Genomic DNA, 22,406 nt, shown 5'->3' with positions numbered 1-22,406 from the left:
CTCTTGTCATCGCTGCTTGATGCTGATCTAATGAGACGTCATGAGCATTATTCTTTCTCTCCTCCAAAACATTCTTCAAATTGTCAGGGTTACCATGAGTATTTTCGGTTTCTTTTTTTTAACATTGCCAAAATGCCTTCGATCAGCAAAACTGATATCCCATCTAAAGAAGACCGATGTTCTGCTTCACCAAGATCTTCAAGTGTAGCTGGTAGAAAGTGATCTATTGATATTGGAGTGTAAGTTGTGCATATAATTTTTTTAATAACATGCTCTACTTTGAAAGGGCTCTTCGATTTAATGTCTATGAACCAGACTGTTTTATCATCTATTTGGTTAATAAAAGGTCTACACCGATGACAATCGTAAAAAAAAAAGAAGTTGGAGAAAGTTTCATTTAAAGCTGTGTAGAAGATACAAACCTAATCACTTTTCTTTTTTTTTAACAAACCTATTCTACATTGGATTTTAATAGTTGTTATTCTTTCATGATTCATTATTAAAAATGGTCATTTTTTATAATATAGTTGTTAGTACTTTGTTTTAATATATTTATGAAAGAATTCAATTCAATTTAAAAAAAAAAAAATATGAAGTTAAAAAAGAACCGAACTTACTTTTTAAATATTAAATACTTAAATGAATTTTACACCATAAACTTGAATAATATTTTAAGAAAATAATACATTAATTAATTTTAATCAAGACATGTGTCGCACAATTTGATGTATACTTCCAACTTTACCTTAATCCCTGAGTAGCTCTCAGAATAGCCTATCATCTGCCTGTTATAGTTGCCTTCACAAAGACAAGCTTTTCCAATATGTTGACCAAATGTGCCATTTGTATTCAACTAAGAGTGGGAATAAAAGATGCCAGTTGACGCCATGAATGCCTGGATTATTTATAAAGAAACTCAGGGAATTGACATTTCTCGCCAACAGTGTTTACTAAATGTAGCCATTGAATAATGTAAAACAGATAATTTGGAACACCATATGGACCAAGAAGAGCAAAACATTTGGGCAGACAATTTTACATCCTGAAAGCTTAAGAATTGTAGAAAACAATACTTCAAAAACAAAACACCTTTTGCCAAAAATGTAATATGTTTGTGTGTGTTAAGTGGACAGGAATTAAAAAGAAAATTTGGGAGACTATTTACAATTTTTTTTTTTGAAAATTAAAAAAATTGTAATATTAAACCTTTGGCTCGTTATTTTTTATTCAAATGATATGATCTATGGCATAAGGGTAAGAAATGACTTTATTTAAATAAAAATCAAATCAAGTGGGGGGGGGGAGGGGTATTCTATGTGGCTTAACTAATTGCAACGGGCTTGGTATTTAAATTAATTTTTTATATGTATCCATAATGTTCCAATGTAATAGTTAGAACTCATTCCCTGTTTAAAAATTCAAGTTCAACTATTTATTTATATAATTCATCAATTCTTTTATGAAGGACTACTAAAGAGTTTACTTAGTTGTCCTCTGTTGTTATTAAAAGAAAAAAGTGAGATTCTGAGGTTTTGTTGACTTTTAAAATTATCTAGTAATTCATGACTTAGCTAACTTCTTTTATTTAGAGCTTTTAATCAAATAAAAGCATGTCAATATTCTTTCGATTTGTAAAGGAGAAATAAATAATGTTATATTGGTCCAAGATATATTGAATTCAAATAATTAATTAATATAATTTATATACATATAGGTACATAAGGTTCAATAAATATACAAAAGTCCTATTAAACTAGTACATGAAAGACACAGAAAAAATATTTCTTTATGAGCAAACCGTTTTTTTAAGAGAGAAGGCATTACGAAAGACATCATTCATCTCTGAAGCAGAATTAAATGCTCCATCATCTGAACGACTATGACTAAATTGAAAAAATTCCGACTTTCCTTTGAAATCCACTTGGTTAAAAACTCTCCAACAACAGGAGCCTTCAACCTTCAAAGAAACTAATTTGAAACCCCCCAAGTCGGCTTCTTCATCTGATAGAAGCGTTATATTTTCTCCACGAAGATAAGTTTTGGCGAACAAAGTAATATTACCAAGGCAAGGGGTCAGTGTTTTGTTTTGCTGAGGAGTAGTAGACATGGCCGGACTATCATATTCATCATATAAATCTGCATTATCCATGAGTTTTTTATTCAAATTTGATATAGTGGTAGTGGAATATCGAGTAGTGGTAGTTGTAGGTAAAGGTCCACTCGGGCCATTACCACGAATGGATCCTCTACTTGGAAAGTGGTTAGAACCGAACAAACGGTTCGAGCCTGGAAGTATATTTCCTGTATTTTTAAGAATAGGTAATTCGTCGAGATAAAAGTCATATGTGTCCTTTATCACAACCATTGATGTAAATGGCGTAACAAAGTTATACTTGACACTTAGGTCCAAGGCCTGTTTCTTACTTAGTTCTATTTCCGTTTTGTTTGGAACTTCACTCTTTAATTCATTGTTATAATGGAGTAGTAAGCTTTTAATTGTCTTGAATGCCCACAGTCTTTCAATAAAGTTTTGTGAAGGCGATTGAGGAGGTTTAGAGTGAATTGGATTAGTACAATGTGCAGGAAGAGGAAGATCATGATGCATAATTTGCCATTCTTCAGCTCGTAAACAAAGAGTAAATTTTTTATTTAAATCACCATCACTATTTTTAGCATTGAGAGTAAATGAAAGAGATTCCGGTTCAGGATCTCTTAATTTACCAACGACTATAAATTCTTCATTTTTGAAAAAAGTTCTTAATGTAGGCTCAGTAAAATTTTGTACTAAATCTCCAACATATTTAACTTTTACATCAGATAGTAGAGGTGATGATAATTCGGTAAAAAAGTTTTCTAATTGAAGAGCAGCATCTGCTCCTGCATGAATTCTTCGAGCAAATCCTCCATTTGAAGTGGAGGTGGTTTTAATCAGATCAAAGTCGGCTCCTTCTCCAAAAGCTAAGCCATATATTAAAGCATGGATATCAGAATTCTTAGTGATAACATTTGAGACGATTCTAGATGAGTCCGTTTCACCAGAGGTAGCTTGACCATCAGTTAAGAATAGTAACATTTTAGCTGTTCCATAGCTTATTTCTTCCTGCAACGACACGTTTTGAATCATTTGAAGACCTCTTAACATTCCATCGTTGATATTGGTTCCACTTATAGGAATCAGTGTAAGAATGAACTTCAAAGCTTTTTCTTTAAAAAGATCTGTAGCTGGATAAGAAGTGACACCGGATTCAAAAATCTGGTTTCCATCATCCTTTGATGGTACCCAATTCCAAACGTCATCACTAAAGGTCAGTATATTAAATCGATCTTCAGGTCCAAGTTCATCAATGATAGTTATCATTGCATCTTTCATTTGATCAATTTTTGTGCCTTGCATAGATCCAGAAACATCTAGTACAAAAACTACATACTTCGGTAGAACATTGCCATTACCTTTGGGAACGATGAAATGTACAAAGTATCCATCGATGACTTGAATTTCATTTTCTTCTTTGCGGTCAACATCATAGCGAACCACAAATCTAGATGATTTAAGGGAATTATTTTGTTGATATTCAGGACTCAATCTCAAGAAAATCTTTGCTTTGGAAGGATCATCATCCAAATTCCTTTTAACAACAGCTTCTTCATTTTTACTTAGAAAATTGGAGCCTTTGGCATCGTCTACAAAATTGTTTTGGTTCAGAATCTCAGGAACATTGAGATATGATATTGGAAGAGATTCATTAATATTCACAGTAATAGTATATTCAGGGATAATGTAACCCCTTGTGTCTAAATGAATTCCATGTTCGTAGTATGATCGTGTACGAGGTAATAGCTCTTCGTAGGTTATAATAAAACGAATTTTTCCCTTAGGTTCCACATTAGATTCAACAGTAAAATCTTTATTGGAATTTTTTAAACTTGCAGAGACTAAACCTGCCGATGTACCTGTAGACACTGCACTGTCATACTCCTTTTTCGCTACTTCCTTCTCCTTAACATTTGATACAAATTCTTTTCCATCAGAGAGAATCATGGAAAGGTTTGAAATAAAGGCCTCGTCCGGAAGCTGGATTCTAAATGAAGCTTCTTGGCTTTTTGTTGAGGATGGATTCTTAAAATATGCAGATATTTTGGTTTTTGCATATCTAAACTGAATATCAGTCACGATCTCCATTTTGCTAAAAATAATGTTCTGAATTGGACCATTTTTCTCTAGTACACCGACTGTAGTACCAAAGGATCGTCCGCAGGAAAGACAAAACAGTCCGGAAGAAATTAGAAATGTGAACAACAACATTACCTGAAGAATATACTTCGTAAATAACATGAAAAGCGAGGAACTTACGAGCTTTATATAGATATATGAAATAAACTCGTTTTTTTTTATGAATTCCCCACTTTGAAACGTAGTGAAGGTTAACTAATTAAAAAACTAAGAAACCCCCGGCTTTAATCATGTTCTTTTTCACAAGTAAATATTATTTTTTTGTCTGTTCATTGCGTAATAATAAACTTTTGATGGGATTTTTGTGGGGAATATCAGGAGTAAAATTATTAGTTATTAGGGATAATATTATCTTATTTTTGTTGTTGGATTTATTTTCCAAATTTTCCATGTGCAGTTAGTTCTATAAGGAAATTCTATAAATAGTTAGATGATCACTCTCAATGGTTATTTTGTATATTTATGAAATTACTTCTGTTACTTCAAAATTTACATATTGTACTTTTATCAGCTGTCGATTTTTCTGTTTCTTTCCTCTAATCAGTGTTCTGAACCTTGATTGGTTGAATTTGAATGATCTTTTGTTAATTATTTAAGGTATGAAGAATTCCCAACAACAATTATTGAATAATAATATTGTTGGATCGATCATAGTAAAGATACTATATGGGAAAGAGGCCTCATGTATATCTATCAAAAATGTTTTTTTTCTTATCTCTAATTCTGATTCGTCTAAAATTCTGTATATGCTCAATTTTAAATCTCTTGCGTAGTTCATTGTTATCACGTCTTTTGACTAAGATCCATCTAATGTAATTTAATACAGGTCAAGATTTTGGACAGGGTTACGTATTTTTCTTTAGATTTAACTAGAAACATAAACTATTAATTAATACCATAGTTTATAGTATCTGAATCATAACTATACTCTTAAAAATTATAAAAGTTATTGTAAAACAAAAGTATATAATCATAATCATCTACGAAGGGTATTTATATTTTATATTTTTGTATCGAGGTTACGTGAATCCTGAACATAATTGATATGCATAGTTTTGTTTACTTTTTATCTCAACCATCTTGTCTTCTCTTTTCTTTTCAGTCTCTTTAGTCTCTACTATAGGACTGTAAGAAAAGAGAGGTTAAGGGAAAAATAAGTAATTGAATCTAAAAACAAGGAAACCTATGTTCCTAACACTGACCAATAATATCGTGTTATTGTTGTGACGTAGTCGCCCTTATTCTTCTCCTTTCACTAGGGGGAGACGGCCTCTTCTAACTGGCTGCCTGCCTGGAGGAACATGTAGCAGCGTCTAATTTTAAATCAATCAGAATTGAGAACTACTACATCCTACCTTCCTTGTCTTGAGTGTCCACTCTTTGTCTAGAGTTCTTTAGTTACTACTAACTTAAGGACTCAAGGGAAAGAGCGGACATTCCAAGATTAATAGAAATACAAGTTTACAACGCTCTTTCCTCTGAAGTTTGAGTTCCAGCTCGCTTTTTGATAGTGAAGTCAAAGAGTTTATTATATTATGACAATTAATGATAGAATTTCTAGTATTATATGGTGTTAATATACTGTTGTTATACTCTATGACGTCAAAATCTGTCTTTCTTGCCCACCAGTCGGTACGGTACATCAAATAGAACATTTTAGCAAGCCCGATTACATGATGTTCTAAACACAGACATGGTGTTCCAAAATAAGGTAAGGTCTCAAAAAATGAAGCAACATCTAATATACATACATTCTTGAAGTCTGCATGCCCACTGGATCAAATCTTTCCCAAAATCATTATAAAACCCACACAAATCAAAAATGGTTTCCAATAGTGGTAGACATAGTCACAGTGGTTACTCCTACTTGTGTATCTGATCCAGGTATCCTTGAAATCCCTGTGGAGAGACTGAACAGCTTACTCGCTCTAAAATCCTAGTGGCTCTTGGTATCGGTCAATAAATTGCTTGACATGGAGAGTACAGTGTACCTAGGGGCTAATTGTAATTGCAAGTTTGCAATAATCTTTCTTCTATTTTTGAATAAGCTTGGCACAATTTGAATAAAGAGTTTTGCCAAAACACCCCTGCCTTAATTTGTCGAACGATGGAAGGGTATCAATAAGTAGAAATAAATCTTTGGGTACAATTTGCTCAAGAGTATCCAGCATGGAAAGTAAAAGTACACAATTGGGGGTATTTAGTTGGCCTCCTTGATAGCCTTCCCGAACTAATTAAGGACATTTAAAAGCCTTTTGCCAGCAAGTGTATCATTGAGGCTATCAAAAGTCACATTGACAAAAGTAGATGTAGTTCTGACGGAGAGCTAAATCCCAAATGACTACATAATTGGCTTGTCCAATTAGGGGCTCATGTATACAGTTTTTGAAGTCCCTGGCAATCTTTAAGTCTTCCTTGTCAACATACTTAAAATCATTATAGTTTGCATTGATGTTGCCAAGAGTTCTCAAGGTCGTTTTCTCATCTTTTAAAGGTTTCTTGGTCTCACACCAGCTGCAAGATTCTGAAATACCAGCAGAATATTTATCAATTTAAAATCACATGCCAAAATATGGGTGACACTTATGTTCAACCCATCCAGGATGGTTCCGACATTAACAAAATTTCAAAAACAGTCCTCCACAATTGCAAGCACAAAAATGTTCTTCACCCCAGAGGGCTTTTGAGGTGGAGGGGTTGTTGTAAGCTGGATCTTGCTCTTGAATACTTAAGCATAATTTGAAAAAACCCCTGGCCACTATCCATGGCAAGTTTCAGTTTGAGCTTCTTGCATTCTCTCTTCTCAATGATGTATTTTATACAATTTGGTAGATCACTTTAGAAGTCAGACCATTTTTCTATTTTTCCGTAATTAGAGGCATTTTTTTTTTTGAGCTAGAAACAGAGTTAGAGTCCTTTTCATCCACGTCCTTGGCATCAAATATGAACATTTCGCCCTCAAAGAAAGAATCAAGCTACAGTACATCAAATATAAAATTTTAGCAAGCCCGATTACATGATGTTCTAAACACAGACATGGTGTTCCAAAATAAGTGTAAAGTCTAAAAAAATTAAGCAACATCTCATATAGATTTTTGAAGTCTGCATGCCCCCTGGATCAAATCTTTCCCAAAATCATTATAAAACATACACAAATCAAAAATGGCCATTCTTTAAAACCATTTTTTTAAAATTAGATGCAACAGATGCTGTAACACCTATGCTCTTGAAGGTACTTCGCAGCAAGGACCCTGAGTTGATGGTCTTTCTGACACTGAAATTAAGTTCAATGGCCATGTTGATGCATAAATTTAAGTTAAGCCATTGGTTGGTAGTATTCTTTGTTTTCCTAATTTTCACTTTTATTTTGGCACCTTGGCTTGTCTGAAGAAAGATCAAACCATCCTCACCCGGTTCACATTTCTTCAAATAGTCAGACACCATAATGGACATGGCAGTGGACACTAAGATATCTTGTCAGCAGCTTTTTTTTTAACAGAGGAGCATTGATGCCTGATCCCTCGTCTATTCTTGCAATTGCAAGTCCCACAGGCATTGTAGTCCAGTGAAGAGATTGCATTTTTCATGGGTTCTTTAGTTATTTGGCTTCTCCAAGAAAAGAGAGGGTAGGAGTAACCTATCTTTGGCTTTTGCGATTCTACAAATTTCCCATTTGCATGGTTGATCCTCTTTTGTTCTTGTGAATTTTAGAATGGATCTCATAGAATCAGCCAACTCTTTGAAGCTTGGAAAAGATTATGAAAAAAATCAACTTAAATCAAAATACAAGAGCTACCCAAGAAACAACTATTATACCATATGTTTTGAGATCTCAAGACTGTGTAACAATTGTTACACAAAGCACATAATAAGAATCCTTCATCGTCATTGAAGTCATAGTACACTTTTTCTACTATTATTTTCTTCAAGTAATAAGGTATGGGATGAATGATATCCTTTTCAAGGCAAAAAAGACAATTTTTTCGCCTGTTCTCCTCGTGATTCCTCTTGAAGTAAGGCATTTCTTTTAAAAGGATAAATAAATTCTCTAAATTAATAATGATTAACTTTAAATAAGTATTTCCTTAAAATTACCTTATTTTTAATCGAAGTATAATTGTAAGAATAGATGGTCTTGTTGCTGTGTCCGAATTAGGATTGAGATAGAGGGAGCAATCACAGAGTACTCAACATTTTTGTTTATATGTCGACCGAATATGTACAAAATAAGTCAATAATGATTTTGATTGGCTATGAATAATCCCAAATCATACTGGTTAATCCAAAAAGGATCTGCGTACCCTTTTGCTCACATCATTTGATGAAATAATTCAACTTTTTTTAATTTGTTATAACTTTGTCAAATCTTAACCAAATTGGTCATTTTAAAAAAATATATATATTTTACTAAAGGTGTAAAAAAATATCTACTTTTTAGTTGGAATGGTTTTACGGCCCAAATATAATGCAAAAACTTATATAAAAGTCGGTTTTTAAATGTATCTTAGTTTTTTAATTACACTACCTCTGCACAAAAAGTCGAAGCACATATCTCTGACGGATATAGATCCCTGATTTTAAAATTTTCATTTTTCGATACCTATGGCCATGCAGGCTTCAAATATGTATATGAGATGTTCTTTCATTTTGTTGTAGACCTAACTCTTTGTTTATGAACACCGTGATAGTGCATATATATATAGAGGTCTAGCTACAGACAAGCGCTATACGTAAATGCACGACAGTAGCGCCCTCAAACGTTCAGAATGCAACAACAAGACATATAAGTAAATAAATCTTCAAAAAATTAAAATTTTCAACGAACATTAATTAGGTATGTTGGTTACAATAAACATTAAGCCCCAAACTGACATTTTAATATCACTTTGACATTTTAATGGCTTGATAAAACATTTCCCTACTTCATCTAAGAATACTTAGCTCATTTAATTTTCAGTGTCCTTAATCCAAAATTAAAATGGCCTGGGGAATTTATTGTGCTACGATACATTGTTCCATCAATTGGAAAGCCAACCGTTTACATTTTTTTAGATTTCCTCTTAACGATTATATGCCCAAAAGCTGGATTCAAAATTATCTTCGAGCAGATTTAAAAGGAAGGGCGAGTTAGTCATGCAACGTTAGTTTTAGACTATGTGAAAAACATTTTGAGGACTGCATGTTCATGAATGCTCAAAAAAAAAAAAGGAAAAAAAAGAAGAAAGAAAGACTAATACATCATACAATTCCCACTATGTTCGGTGTACCAAATCATCCCCCCAAAAAGTATATATACTTGTAAGAAGATATAGGGATTTAAAAAGTATTTTTTCGTAGATAAGATTTGCATGGATGTCTCTTCAGTCTCTACACCTGGTAAATCCGAATTAATTAAATTAAAAGCTTTATAAAAGCTATACGTTGTACCGTTAGATATATTCAAAAATATACTTGCTTTAATGTGAAAGCTTGAAAATCTTTTTTTAAGGATCTAAGTATGTCCTTTACCCTGCCTCATTGGCTTAAAGTTTTTCCATAATGCCTTTGTTGATGATTTTGCGTAGTTTTTGGACCAAAGGTATAGAAAAAACACACAATTGAATGCCAAAAAAGACATTAAACAAAAATATAACCAATTTGAATAATTATTTTTATATATTTTATTATTTAAGTATCAAGATTATCCAGTGAAATGAAGGTAAAAAAACACATTTAGATGCGCGACCCGCAGCACTAAAATTGTATACTTCTATCTATCAATGTTATTATCTCTTATATTGAGCCATTTTTACGGAAAAGACTTCAACATTTTCAAAAGATTATACACTTACCTCAGTTTCTTATTTTCTAATAATTTTTCTAATACAAATTTGAAAATCAGAATGATATACATATATATATTTTGTAAGACTTCTATAAATAAAAACGTAAAAATCATAAAAAAGTGATTATTTTTATTATGCATAAATTTATTGAAGTCATTATTTTTCAAACAATCAAGTTATTGCCCATTATCTTCTACGGCTTGAAGGAGATACTCTCTCTGATTGGGATTTTTATTCATTATGTTCGCATAGTCAGTCATCATTTTTATTCCTCTTTTTGTAATATCCGAACATTATATGAATAATTTATTGCTATCATGTCGACTTCATTTCCTGATGCAACATGCTCTTGAAGCCAATCTGAACCTATATTTAGTATGATTAAAAAAGATTCGATTCTAGACCAATAAGATTATCTAATTTAGTTTTTTTCAGTTATAATCTAAAATATAGGTTTTCCTCTTCTAAAGCTATCAGGTTTTTAGTCAAATATAATTTCAGGGCTATATTCCTCTTGTGATCATCATCTAAAACATTGCTGAATAGAGCGAACAGAACCAACTCCTGTATCAAATACCACATATGATTATTAAGCTTTTTCATGATGACAACCTCTCTTAAATCATGGTCAATTCTTCTGAACAATAGCATGTCGGGGAAAAATTAAAATCATTTACAGGAGCATCCACTGAAAATGCTGAAGTCATCCACATTGGCGTATAAACAAAGTTAGAACTTTTTTCCTCCTATCCAGCGTTTTCATTGTCCCTTTATCATATTTCATTTCCTCAATTAATAAATAAATCTTTTGGGAGTATATGTTTATGGCCATCTTAACGGGCTTGATGAATTGCTCCTAGTTTCTTCAAGTGAGTACCTAGAGGGGAAGTGAAATTATAGTGAGTTCTGCTTTTTTTTTTTGACAATCAGCTCTCGGAGAGGTATCTGATTTCAAAATTTTATCCAACTTCATTAAACAATTTGCCCCATTTGTCCTAGTAGTGTTTAAACCAGAGGTTTTTCTAGAGACTAAACTTTTCTCAAACTTAGCCTGCAACTACCTTCAGTAAATGCTGTATACACGCTAGATAAAATAACTTGATGTCTAATTGGTTTTATATAAGCTTAGCGGCTCCCTTGTGAATTCCACTATTCCTGGAGGTGGTGTCAAAAACCAGAGCAGTAATCCTATCCGTGAATTTTGATGTCCCTAATATATCTTTGGGTGCATTGGCTTGGCATTCTCCTGTTGAGCTACAAATCCCAACACTTTTCCTTCAGGATATCCGGGTTGGATCCATGAAAATCTCTCAACATTTTGATATCCCTTTGTCGTCCAGCATATGAAGGAAGATCTCCAATGAATCATTATTCATCATTATTTATCATTAAACATGTATGTTTAAATAATTTTATGGCTTGAAATAATTCTTTTTCGACGCGTAGTTGATGTAGATAATGAAAATATCTAAGTCAGCCCTGCCGGATTTTGCACGTGGCAAAAACAAAGGCTGTTAGTGTGTTTCCAGATAGTCCTAAATGATCAGCAGCATTGCATATTATTTCTAATTTCATAATTTTTTGGGCTAAGCCATTCGCAGTGTAAATCATTTTTGCCTAGTCATTTCCTTAATCTTAATTCATTAATAAAAAAAAAGTTGCTAAAATAGATTATTAATGACATAATTCAGTAACTTCTTATCGTAATTTTACGTTTTCCAAGAAGATATGTAGAATAAAATAAAATGTAAATCATTCTGATTTTCAAATTAGTATTAGAAAAATTATTCCTACATAAGAAATTGAGGTAAGTCTATAATCTTTTGAAAATATTAATATATATTTTCCGTAAAAAATGGCTAAATATATGAGAAAATAACATTGATAGATGGAAGTATACAATTTTAGTACTGCAGTCCGCGCATCTGGATGTTTTTCTTTCCTTAATTATACTAGGCAATTTTATAGTTACATAATAAAATATGCAAAAAATATTATTCAAAAGTAGCTATATTTTAGTTTAATACCTTGTTTGGCGTTTAATGGTGTGCTTTATCTATACTTTTTGTCCAAAAAAACTACACAAAATTATCCAAAAATACATTTGGGAAAACTTTAAAGCCGATGAAGCAGGGTTTAGGGCACACTTAGATCCCCAAAAAAATTATTTTCGAGTTTTTCACATCTTAAAACATGGGGAAAATGCAGAAACATATCAAAATTCAAAAAAGTATACTTTTGAATAGGTCTAAATCTAGGAAAAACTATCTGTCTTAACTACTTACTTCATATATTGTTAGAAATATATATTCAAGTCTGATGAACATTAGCGATGAATAATGAATCGAGTCCCTGATAGAGTCAGTTGCCAAAGAGAATAAAATCTATTATTAATTATTTTTCATCAAAAAAGTTATTGGTTACTTAGTATTTAATATATATTCTTAGTTTCTGAATCATAATTATGGTCGAAAAACATCGAAAAGTTGTTTTAAACAAGAATTAATTATCTACAAAGGGTATTTAATATCCATACTCGATTTATTTATTGAAATTACGTGATTTAAGAACATAATTCATATATGTATGTACCTACATTTTTTTAGTTTTAATTTTTATTTCAAACGTCTTGTATATTTTCTCTTCGTGCTTTAAGGCAATATCGAGGTTTTGTAGTCACAAAATGTTGAAATAGTCCGAGGATTTTTCTATTTGATGGATTAAATAACGATGAGATTCAAATAATTCAGTAATATTTATTTCGTTAATTTACTACAACACAGATGAATAAGTATGTTTTTTTTTTCATTATTCAAAATATATAAAATTAATAATTTTATCTATTAGATTATTATTTTAAAATCTAAAAACTTTGACCTTATAAAATATACCTCCATTTTTTCCCACAAAAACTCAATTTTTAATAACTACATATGGTGCTTTTAAAGATGCTATTTTTTTCATGTTGAAAAATGAGTAGAAAACTTTATATGCATTCAATAATTAAACCAAACATCAATATGTAGACTCCAAAAGCAAAGTTTTTAATTTTCCTGTTATTTGACATAAGAGACAATATATGATAACCATGATAATCCCCGGAAACAAAAATGCTTTTCCAGAGTAATATCCTAAGGTGGTATGGAGCAAGAAGCCGCAGTGAACATGATATAAGATTAAGCGGTGATAACGGGTCTATTTGAGTGACTTTCCCCACGCATTTAAACCCTATGTTTTCCTTTAAAGCCTAAAATTCATAATTCTATTATTTCTTTTATTTGATCTCAGTTATACAAGTGATTTTTTTATTTGTTGGACAAAAATAATAGGTACTTGATCATAGGGAGGATCGGCACATTTTTATTTAAATGCAAATTACAGTAAAAGTTATAACCATTAGTGTTCTTGTTGTACAAAAATTTGTTATGTCTTAGTCGAATAATCTTCATGGAATTGAACAAAACGTGAAGCTTTACACTCCAAGTAATTACTTTTTTATGTAATGTTATTTATTGGAACTTATGTCTTAGCAAAGAAAAAAGAAAATGCCCTGCCATTCTTTAATTAAAATCTTTATTAATCTTTTTCTGATATACAGCCATTGTCAAATTGATTTATTCTATTCAACCGCCATCGTCAATACAGATTGCGAAAAAGCTTTTAGCGAAAAGAGTTGCAAGTATTGCAAATGAAGTTCAGGTAAATGGCGGCCCACTCCTTGTCTACAAATGGCATGGCTTCAACTTTCGGGTGATGGATGCTACAGATCATCTTATAGATGTGGGGCCAGAATGAACAGTCGAAGGGATGGACATTTGGACTATACTGTTGCCACATTCTCTCTATGTTGTCAGCTAAGAAGGTCTGAGTAATTTTCGCAGTGTGAACAGGGACCCCATCTTGATGAAAGACTGTGTTGCCAACGGGGAAATTTTCCTGAACCCAGGGGAGCAGATTGACCATAAAAAAATAGATGTATTTGGCTGCCGTGAACCTTTATCCTCTGAGAACCAGATCAGGGCGTCCATGTAGGCATCTGAGTTTATGATTGATTTTTTCAGGAGCCCGCCGTCTTCTCTATGGTCTTGGATGTGTCTTCTTAAAATTGTAAATGGTGTTGGAAGCCATTCCCATCCTCCCAGCCACCTCTGTTGGAATATGATCTGCACGAAAAAGAGTTGATGCCCTAAGCTTTGAATCTCGCTGCGATGATATTTCTCGTCTGATTTAAAAATATCGAAAAGTAACAGGTGCTTGAGATATATGGTTACCTATACAATTACAGACAGTTCTAATTTCCTCGTACAAAACCTCTCAAATTAATCTAATACAAATGTGTAAGTTTCAAGCTTCAACACAGTACTTATCCTTAGAAGTGTCTATCATATTTATGAACTTTGTAATTAATAAAATAGAGTAGTAGGCTCTAAATTGAATTTAGAAATATTCAATTTTTTAAATTTAATTAAAATAATTTAATAGGGAATAATTATTATATTATTTTTGAGAGGCAAAGAGGTATCTTATTGTTAAATAGAATAAATATTTAATTTGAGCTATTCTGTATTATGTTAACATTTTAAATTAATCATATTGTTCAAACTTTCAATAAATATATTAAGTCGTAGGAAAGAGGGTTGTAATTCCTCCCCTATAAAAGCTACTATTTAATAGGATAACATCTTGCTGAGTCTTACAGAAATCTATTGCAAATGACTTCTATAATCCAGAAGTTATCAACAAACTTAATGTCCCAGGGTTTATTAGTAAACTATTTTCTGGTCCATAGATGAATGAATAACTGTTAGACTTCGTATCAAACTAAAATAAATTATTTAGAAGATATAAAGTCAGTCAAAATAATTATTCATTGACTATCAAAATATGAAATAGTCAATTGTAAGGAATGGGTGAAACACAGAGTATACTTCTTTGGAGAATTAGTTTTTTTTTACTCAACACATAATTCATAAAGATCTTATAAAAAAATATATAAGTCCTTTAAATATGTAAATTTTGACTTTGAATCCAAAAACTTAATTTTCTTTTCTATGTAGAATTACAATATCTAAAAATGTTACTATTAACATCTTAAAAGAAATGTTTGAAATAGAAATATATAAGATAAAGCCACAAACTTTGAAATTAAGGAAAAATATTCTTCTAATTATAAAAAGATAAAAGAGGATGTAAGTTTAAATTAAAGGAAGTAAGTTAAGTTATGTTAATGTACGTCTCAATTCAAAGTTTCTATTGAATCAGAGAATGAATATATTTTGCATTAGAATTCTAGCATGAGTTCAACTTCAAAATAAGAGAATAATATGAAGAAAAAAAGAAATTGCGTTTTGGATTGGAGTATCGATCATCTTTACGGAAATTTAAAAAAAATATCCCAAATTTTATTACTTTGGGAAATTGTCATCAAGTTTATAAATACAGAAAAACTATGTATAATAATATTTCTCTAATTATGTATGTGTAAATTAATATAATATCACTTATAAATAATATAGCAAATATAACAAAAGATAATAATGTACCATAGTAAATTAATGATTTAATAGTAAGTTATTTAATTAATAATATATTAAATAAATAAATTATTATGAGGTTTGATATAATTAAATGAGTGTAATGTCCAGCAATCTCTTCTATGATAATTTTTAAACAACATTTTTTACTTTTTATGTATAAAATTTACTCAAGCTAAGCTTTCCAATGACGTCACAAGCTAAAGAAAGAGAGATGGTTACTTTATTAACTATTTTTTACTTTTTATGTATAAAATTTAGCCCAACTAAGGTTTCTGATGACGTCACCAGATAAAGAAAGAGAGAGTTACTTTATCAACTAGAATGGGGACTCGATCGAGCGCAAAACCTTCCTCTAAAATCTAATTGAGTTATTTATCTCAATTTATTCTCAAGTAATGGTCGATTATGCAGTTTTAATCAACGTTTTGTGTTACCTTTACCTCCATTAATGTTATAGTCTCTTACCGTGCCTATATATAATTTTCGTACCAAGTTTGATCAAAATCGATCCATTAATTTTTGCTGTAATCCTTGTGACTTCGTTGCGGATGTAATAAAGGTTAGCAAAAAGTATGTTTTAAATAGAACGTTTTCACGTCACGTCAGAATTGTGATGTCTTATAATAATGAAAACACTTTTTGTATAAATATTAAAGGGCATTGTGTACTACTATTGGATGTCAAAATGGAACCAACAAATAAACTTAACTTAAATCTAACTGTCAATAAAACGTTTATCCCTCTAGTTATATCTGACCCTCCTAAGTATTAAAAATAATCTTATTTCGATGTAGTATTACGCCAGTGAAAATAATCTATAAGGGGCACGGCGGAGGTTAAATTCTTCCGCCTCTGAGCATCAAGGAACCCTTCTAATCTCCTATAATACAGCTCAGCCCGTGGATTGTGCAGGTGAATTGCCTGGGCCCAATGCAGGTTACATTACTCCGCTGGGTCTTTCTTAAGCATCAAGGACACCTTGTATTTTCCCAAAATATTCATCACCCGGGTCCTTGAATCACAAGGAGGCGGTGACAGAGAAATTTAACCCGCCTCGGGGCCCAGCAATTCATTTGTACAACCCGTGGGCCCAGGTATATTATAGCATATAAAAAGGGGCCCTTCATTCTTACAAACGTGGTTGTGTTGGAATTTAAACTGCCTTGGGGCCCAGCACTTCCCCTGTACAACCTAAGAGCTATTGGGTATTTTTGGATATTACAAGGGGTCGATGATTCTCAGGGAAGCTGCTGGGGGCTTTTTTATATCATTCAATAGTTTGAATCTCGAATATAATGTATTTGAAGTGAACTTGTATGCGATAATATTGTCTTGCAATGAAATTACTCACAATCATATTGGTTCACGATGATACAGGTGTGCGCGTCTAAAACTGAATACTCCTTTAAATTTTACGCCATGCACACATTCGTAATTTTATTGAGTTGAAACCGGTTTATACTTCGAGGCAAGGATATTGACTAGTTATAAACAAAACTCCAGCAAAATCTAAGTAGCAACAGTGAAACAACAGCCGATAATATGGAGAGACGTTGAGTCGCAATTTTGGAACTTTCCGCGTGGGGAAAAACTCCCACTGAAATTGCCAAGGTTCTGAACTGCAGCCGCACCACCGTTTACAGCGTGGTAGCCACAGGGACTCCTGAGGCGACCACAAAATCTAAGTTAATGCCTCGAAGGTCGGACGAAATGGTTGCTGCGGTGAAAAAGTATGTCAAGGACAAGAGAGGCAAGGTCACCGTCAGCGTCAGCAGAAGGACCATGGACCGGCTAGTTAAGAAAGATCTTGGCCTCAAGGTCTACAAGAGAACCCTTCGTCAAGCCCTCAAGCTGTAAAATTGAAAGGAGTGTTCAGTTTTAGACGCGCACACCTGTACTACCCACAACAATTTTGTCTCACAATGTTACATTGTTAAATTAACGATTTTACTAATGCGACGATATTCCTCCCCCCCCCGCATCCTTTTTTACAAACAAAAATGAGTCTTATCTCAGTTCTTATTTAGAACTGAAGACTGTTTTTCCTCCAGGTCAGTCCTGGATATGAGTCCTAAACTTATTTAGTTTGGTCCTTCACTCAACTCTTTTTTTCTTTTTTTAAATCTGTTCTAGCACAGACAGTCCGAAGGACAGACGGTCTTACGGATCGGTCCCAAGGATTGATAGGACCGGTCCTAAGACTGGACTGGACAGAATAAATAAGGACTGACACAACACTAACTGCGATCATTTTACCGGACACAAACTGTATCACCAACTTGCAGAGAATATATAATTTTTATAATGCAATTTGTGACGTCAGGGAAAACGCTCTGTTCTTTTGTCGTTGTTTTTTATGAATAAGACTAGCTAAACAATAAAGGAAGTGATTGACAACAACAAAGAATTTGAATACCCATTTTTTTGCTCTCTTCATGACGGGGGAGGAGATGAAGAGGCTGTAAATTTCATTACTAATCAGGGAAAAAATGTTTTTAAAAAAGCCCCACTACCATTAGCATGATAATAAAATGAAGGAAAAGAAAGAATCGGTTTCTATGGTTTTTGTCCTAGGCTACACATTGGTTTGTAGAATGTATTTATGTAGAGCCACTCATGGTTATATGACCATTATGCGGTAAAATGTGTATGTGTGTGTCCTATTTAGTGATTAAACTTTCAAAATGAAAAGTAATAGATATTATGTATGTCCTAGTACATAACTTACAGGGTCGTCCAGAATTAGAGTCCAATTTACTCACTTTAAGGAGATAAAGTAAGACTATTTTGCAGTGGAACCTGAACTATTGGGGCCATGGGGTCATTTGTAGTTTTGTGTTGGTAAATATTGTTCGGCTTAGTCTAGTCTTAGCACCGTTCTTATCGGCTTTTAGGACTGTCGGTCCTTGAGCCCCCCAAGACTGCCTGTCCTTAGGACCGGTTCTTAAAGGCAATAATAAGTGAGAGCTGAATTATTAAAATTAATTCATATTTCAATGTCTTGAAGCATAAGCAATTAGTTACAAAAAAACAAAAATAAAAAACAGAGTCCTCTAGCTTACGTACAAGTCCAGAAAATGACATATGAACATGATCGACGAATCTCTATTCGCGCACTCCAAGCAGTGGGGCGTCTCCAGGAGCAATGTCTATACTGTCAGCAATTCTGAAACATTAAAGAGGAAAAGGGCTCTGTTAAAAAGGCCAAACAGGATCCGGAGAAGTTAAAAAAAAACAAAAAAAAAAACAGCCCAGGCCACTCCCTTCAAGTCCATAGGGGCCCATGCAAGAGATCTTGATCCTCACACCAGACTGCCAGAGAGCTATCAAAAAGTGGGCGGAAAGAGCCTTATGAGGGTGGAGAGGCCACTTTTGACACCAGCAATGAAATACACCCATCTCCTCCGTTGTAAAACTATTTTTGAACTCTTTTTCGAGATTTTTGACCTCCCTACAATCCCCTCGACATGCACCCAAAAGGTGTAGGCCCGAAATGTCCGTAATCCAAACATCGAACCTCTCAATGCCACTACCAGCCAGCAGTTGACGCCAAGACAGAAGACTACATCTGGAGTGGGTGCAAGGCCTTCCTCCTCTTCCTAGAAGTCATCATTACTGCTAAAGATGACTACATTAACGATTAAGAGAACTACGACACACATCTATTTATAATATTACTTTTGTTGAAATTCTATTGTTAATTAATAAATTATTTATTTTTAAAGTTTAAAATTCAAAGTGTTCAGATTTAAATGGACAACTCAGTTTTAAGATTTTTGTACATTTCTTGAATACAAATTCATGTTTTTATTATATAGTTAGTTTTGGATTGCTCTAAAAATACTAAAAAAACTTCAATTCTATCTGTTCGGTACTGATTAATTTTGTCAGTCCTAAGGCTGGTCTTTATCTTCTTTTGACTGGAACTATAACAACAGAAAAATAGAAGAAAGGCCTTCTGTATTTTTCTTATTGCCAACTGTTAATTATTAAGATATTATAGTAGATGAATAAATATTAATTAATCAAAGTATATTGTATACGATATTAATTTAATTGCAGTCCTTGATTGATAAAAAGCAATATAAAAATTTCAATCCAGTGTAATACCCTTTTGAGTACATAATACGGTTTACAAAAGTCAACTCACGAAAGTTAATGAAAAAAGGTGGAAAATGTACAAGTGGCAATTGTAAATATATTCCAGTGTGGCTCGTATTCAGCCTTTCCTCTGACGTCAGCATTGTTGATGTCTGCCATTTTGTATGAAAAAAAAAAAAAATTATGAAAAGTTGTCTCTCAGGAAGGCCTTGTTCTTAACACGAAGCTCCGTCTTGAGTCAAAACAAAGATGTTCCCGAACTTTTTTGTGGCCAAAGATAGTACTTTCTTTTCCAGAAGTTTGATGTAAAGCATCTGGGAGGACAGACTCCATAACGCCCAAGGCTATGGTTCTGGCTGGATTTTTTGTTCAAAAGAACTGTCTCACTGAAGCTGAGCTATTCCCTGAATGTTCGGTTGTGATCTAACGGGCTGTTCTGCTTATTCACTCTGGCATAAACGGTACAAAAAAACATCAGAAAAGAGAAATAATTTACACCAATTTTTGGTGAGCCTAAAGAAAGTTTAGAATCATCTTTGATCAACCGTCTCACCTTGCTTTGTTCAGAGATAAGATGTCTTGTTGACCTCTTTCGTGATTTTCCTCCAATACCATTCCAGATGGAAAAGAATAAAATGTATACCACTAGATCAGATCATATGAACCACAATTCATATATATTCCGGTTCCACTCGTACTGTGCGTAGAGATTTCGTCATTCAAGTCATAAATATTGCAACATACAGTAGGATGTCACCATATTCTACACTTCAAATCAAGTACAAGAATGATGCATGCGGCGTTACCTCACTAACAAAAAAATTGACGCTATATTTTTGTTGTCAGCTCTCTATTTTTCTGCTTCTTTTCTTCTAATAAGTCTTTCGAACGCTGATTCATTGAATTTGCATTAGCTCTTGCTAAACTGTAAACAATTCTCAACAACTACCTAATTCCATAGCTAGGAAGAATTGACTAACTACCAACCAGGACTGTGAACTTGGACTCGTCTAAACTCAGTGCGAGTCCCTAATTATTCCTTTTGTTTTGTATTATTTATGAAAGTTTATTGTGGCCCACGCCAGTTTGGTGCTGAATAGTCTGTTTTTATTTACGTAGCTGTTTTTTTTTTGTAAGCTAAAGGGTATTTGCAACGTTGAGTAATTCATTCTTTATTAGTAAATTTTACCCAAGCTAAAGAATAATATCATTGAAGGAGTGCAATTAACAATGTCGAGAATGGACCTAAATTCCGAGATAAAGCAGTCTTTGACGCCGCCATAAACAAAGATCTTTCCATGTATTCCTCGAACTTTAGTGCCCTTGCGTAATCAATCATGTCAATACCATCGCAAGAAGTTAGTGTCAAACGATTGTTCTCTGCTATAAAATTCATGTTAAGTGATCAACGGGAATCAATGAAGGAGGATCTTCTGAGTGCAATCCTTTTCGTGTGAACAATCTGAAATATGTAATCACTGATTACATGTATGTGGGCCACTTTGCATAGTATGAAAGTGTGTTTCATATTTTTTTCGTTGTGTTTATCAAGAATGATAGACAGCTTGCAATATACGCATACATATATCTATCCAAATGTGGGTCTACTTCCTAGATTCAGGAGTTCTATTTGAAAAGTATAAGAAGACCTTGTGTTGGATCAGTATAAAAATCCTAAAAAGATTGGAGCCCCATCAGTCCAGTACTGATAAAATTTGATAGGACTAGTCATTATCAGTCTTTTAGGGTAATGACAACAGCTGAAGTGACATACTATTTCATTTCAGCTGTTCAACGTAATCTCCCTCAAAAAGACAATATGCCAAAAGTTTAAAAGAGGGAGTGTGTGGCTAGAAATTATTATTTTACATTCTAGCTGTTATTCATTATTTTTTTCATTTTTATTTACCTAAAATCCAAGATAGGGGTGGAAAAAAAAAATATAGCTAGGACCGTTGGACTGAAGGACCGACGTATCGGTCTTTAGTAACGTTGAATGGTAAAAGAGATTGGACCGATATAAAAAAGATTGAAAGTGAGTTTTGAGGAGGGAGAGGGACTGATTAAGTAATCTGTCTGTGAGACCGATCCAATACTAATAATTCTCAAGTATAATATGCTCTAGCCAAACACCTCCTACTTTAAACTACGGGTATTTCGTCTTTTTGAATGCCGGTAAGATAAAAATTCTACAGCTAAAAGGAAACTAGTTACTAACTACGTCATTTCAGCTGTTGTAGTTACCATAAAGTCCCAATAAGAATCGGTCCTAGGACTGACAAAATTACTCAGGACTGGACTGATAGACTCCAATCTTTTTTATTTAGACCAATCCAACACTACATAGATATTGGTCAATTACACCTTGTTAAATGCTGTAAAAAGTATTGATATTATTCTAAAACAAAACAAAATATGTGAGTAAGTTAATTTCTTTTATGGTACACTAATTCAGGACCTCCCGGTTTGTTGTTGTTCCTTATTACCTTTCTTTTTCTCTCTGAAGAGACGCAGAGAGCAAAAAAATACAAAGTAAAAATATGGAAAAAACCGTTTGACCATTGTTGCAATGCGACAAAACTTCCATTTAGGTCTTTTTGTGCTGTTTTTGCAAAAAAAAAAAAAAAAAAAATCATCTATTTTTCAGGCTAATTCGACTTTTTTTTCTCATAACATATTATTATATATGATTTCAATTTGTTTCATTTCTAT

General features: G+C 33.0%; 1 protein-coding gene across 1 annotated transcript; it reads right to left on the bottom strand.

Annotated features, from left to right (window-relative positions):
• Nucleotides 1-1,655: 1,655 nt before the first annotated feature.
• Nucleotides 1,656-4,470, bottom strand: LOC121120203 (inter-alpha-trypsin inhibitor heavy chain H3). The gene has a single exon (XM_040715047.2). The coding sequence runs from the start codon at nucleotides 4,331-4,333 to the stop codon at nucleotides 1,787-1,789; it is 2,547 nt and encodes an 848-aa protein (XP_040570981.1). The 5' UTR covers nucleotides 4,334-4,470; the 3' UTR covers nucleotides 1,656-1,786.
• Between the last annotated feature and the right edge of the window lie 17,936 nt (nucleotides 4,471-22,406).

This window comes from Lepeophtheirus salmonis, chromosome 6, assembly GCF_016086655.4.
Source record: "Lepeophtheirus salmonis chromosome 6, UVic_Lsal_1.4, whole genome shotgun sequence".
Classification (NCBI taxonomy): domain Eukaryota; kingdom Metazoa; phylum Arthropoda; class Copepoda; order Siphonostomatoida; family Caligidae; genus Lepeophtheirus; species Lepeophtheirus salmonis.
This window is presented reverse-complemented; position numbering and strand designations above follow the sequence as displayed.

Excerpts from the sequence above, each read along its gene's own strand:
- LOC121120203 (XM_040715047.2), bottom strand. The coding sequence starts at position 4,333 with ATGTTATTTACGAAGTATATTCTTCAGGTAATGTTGTTGTTCACATTT.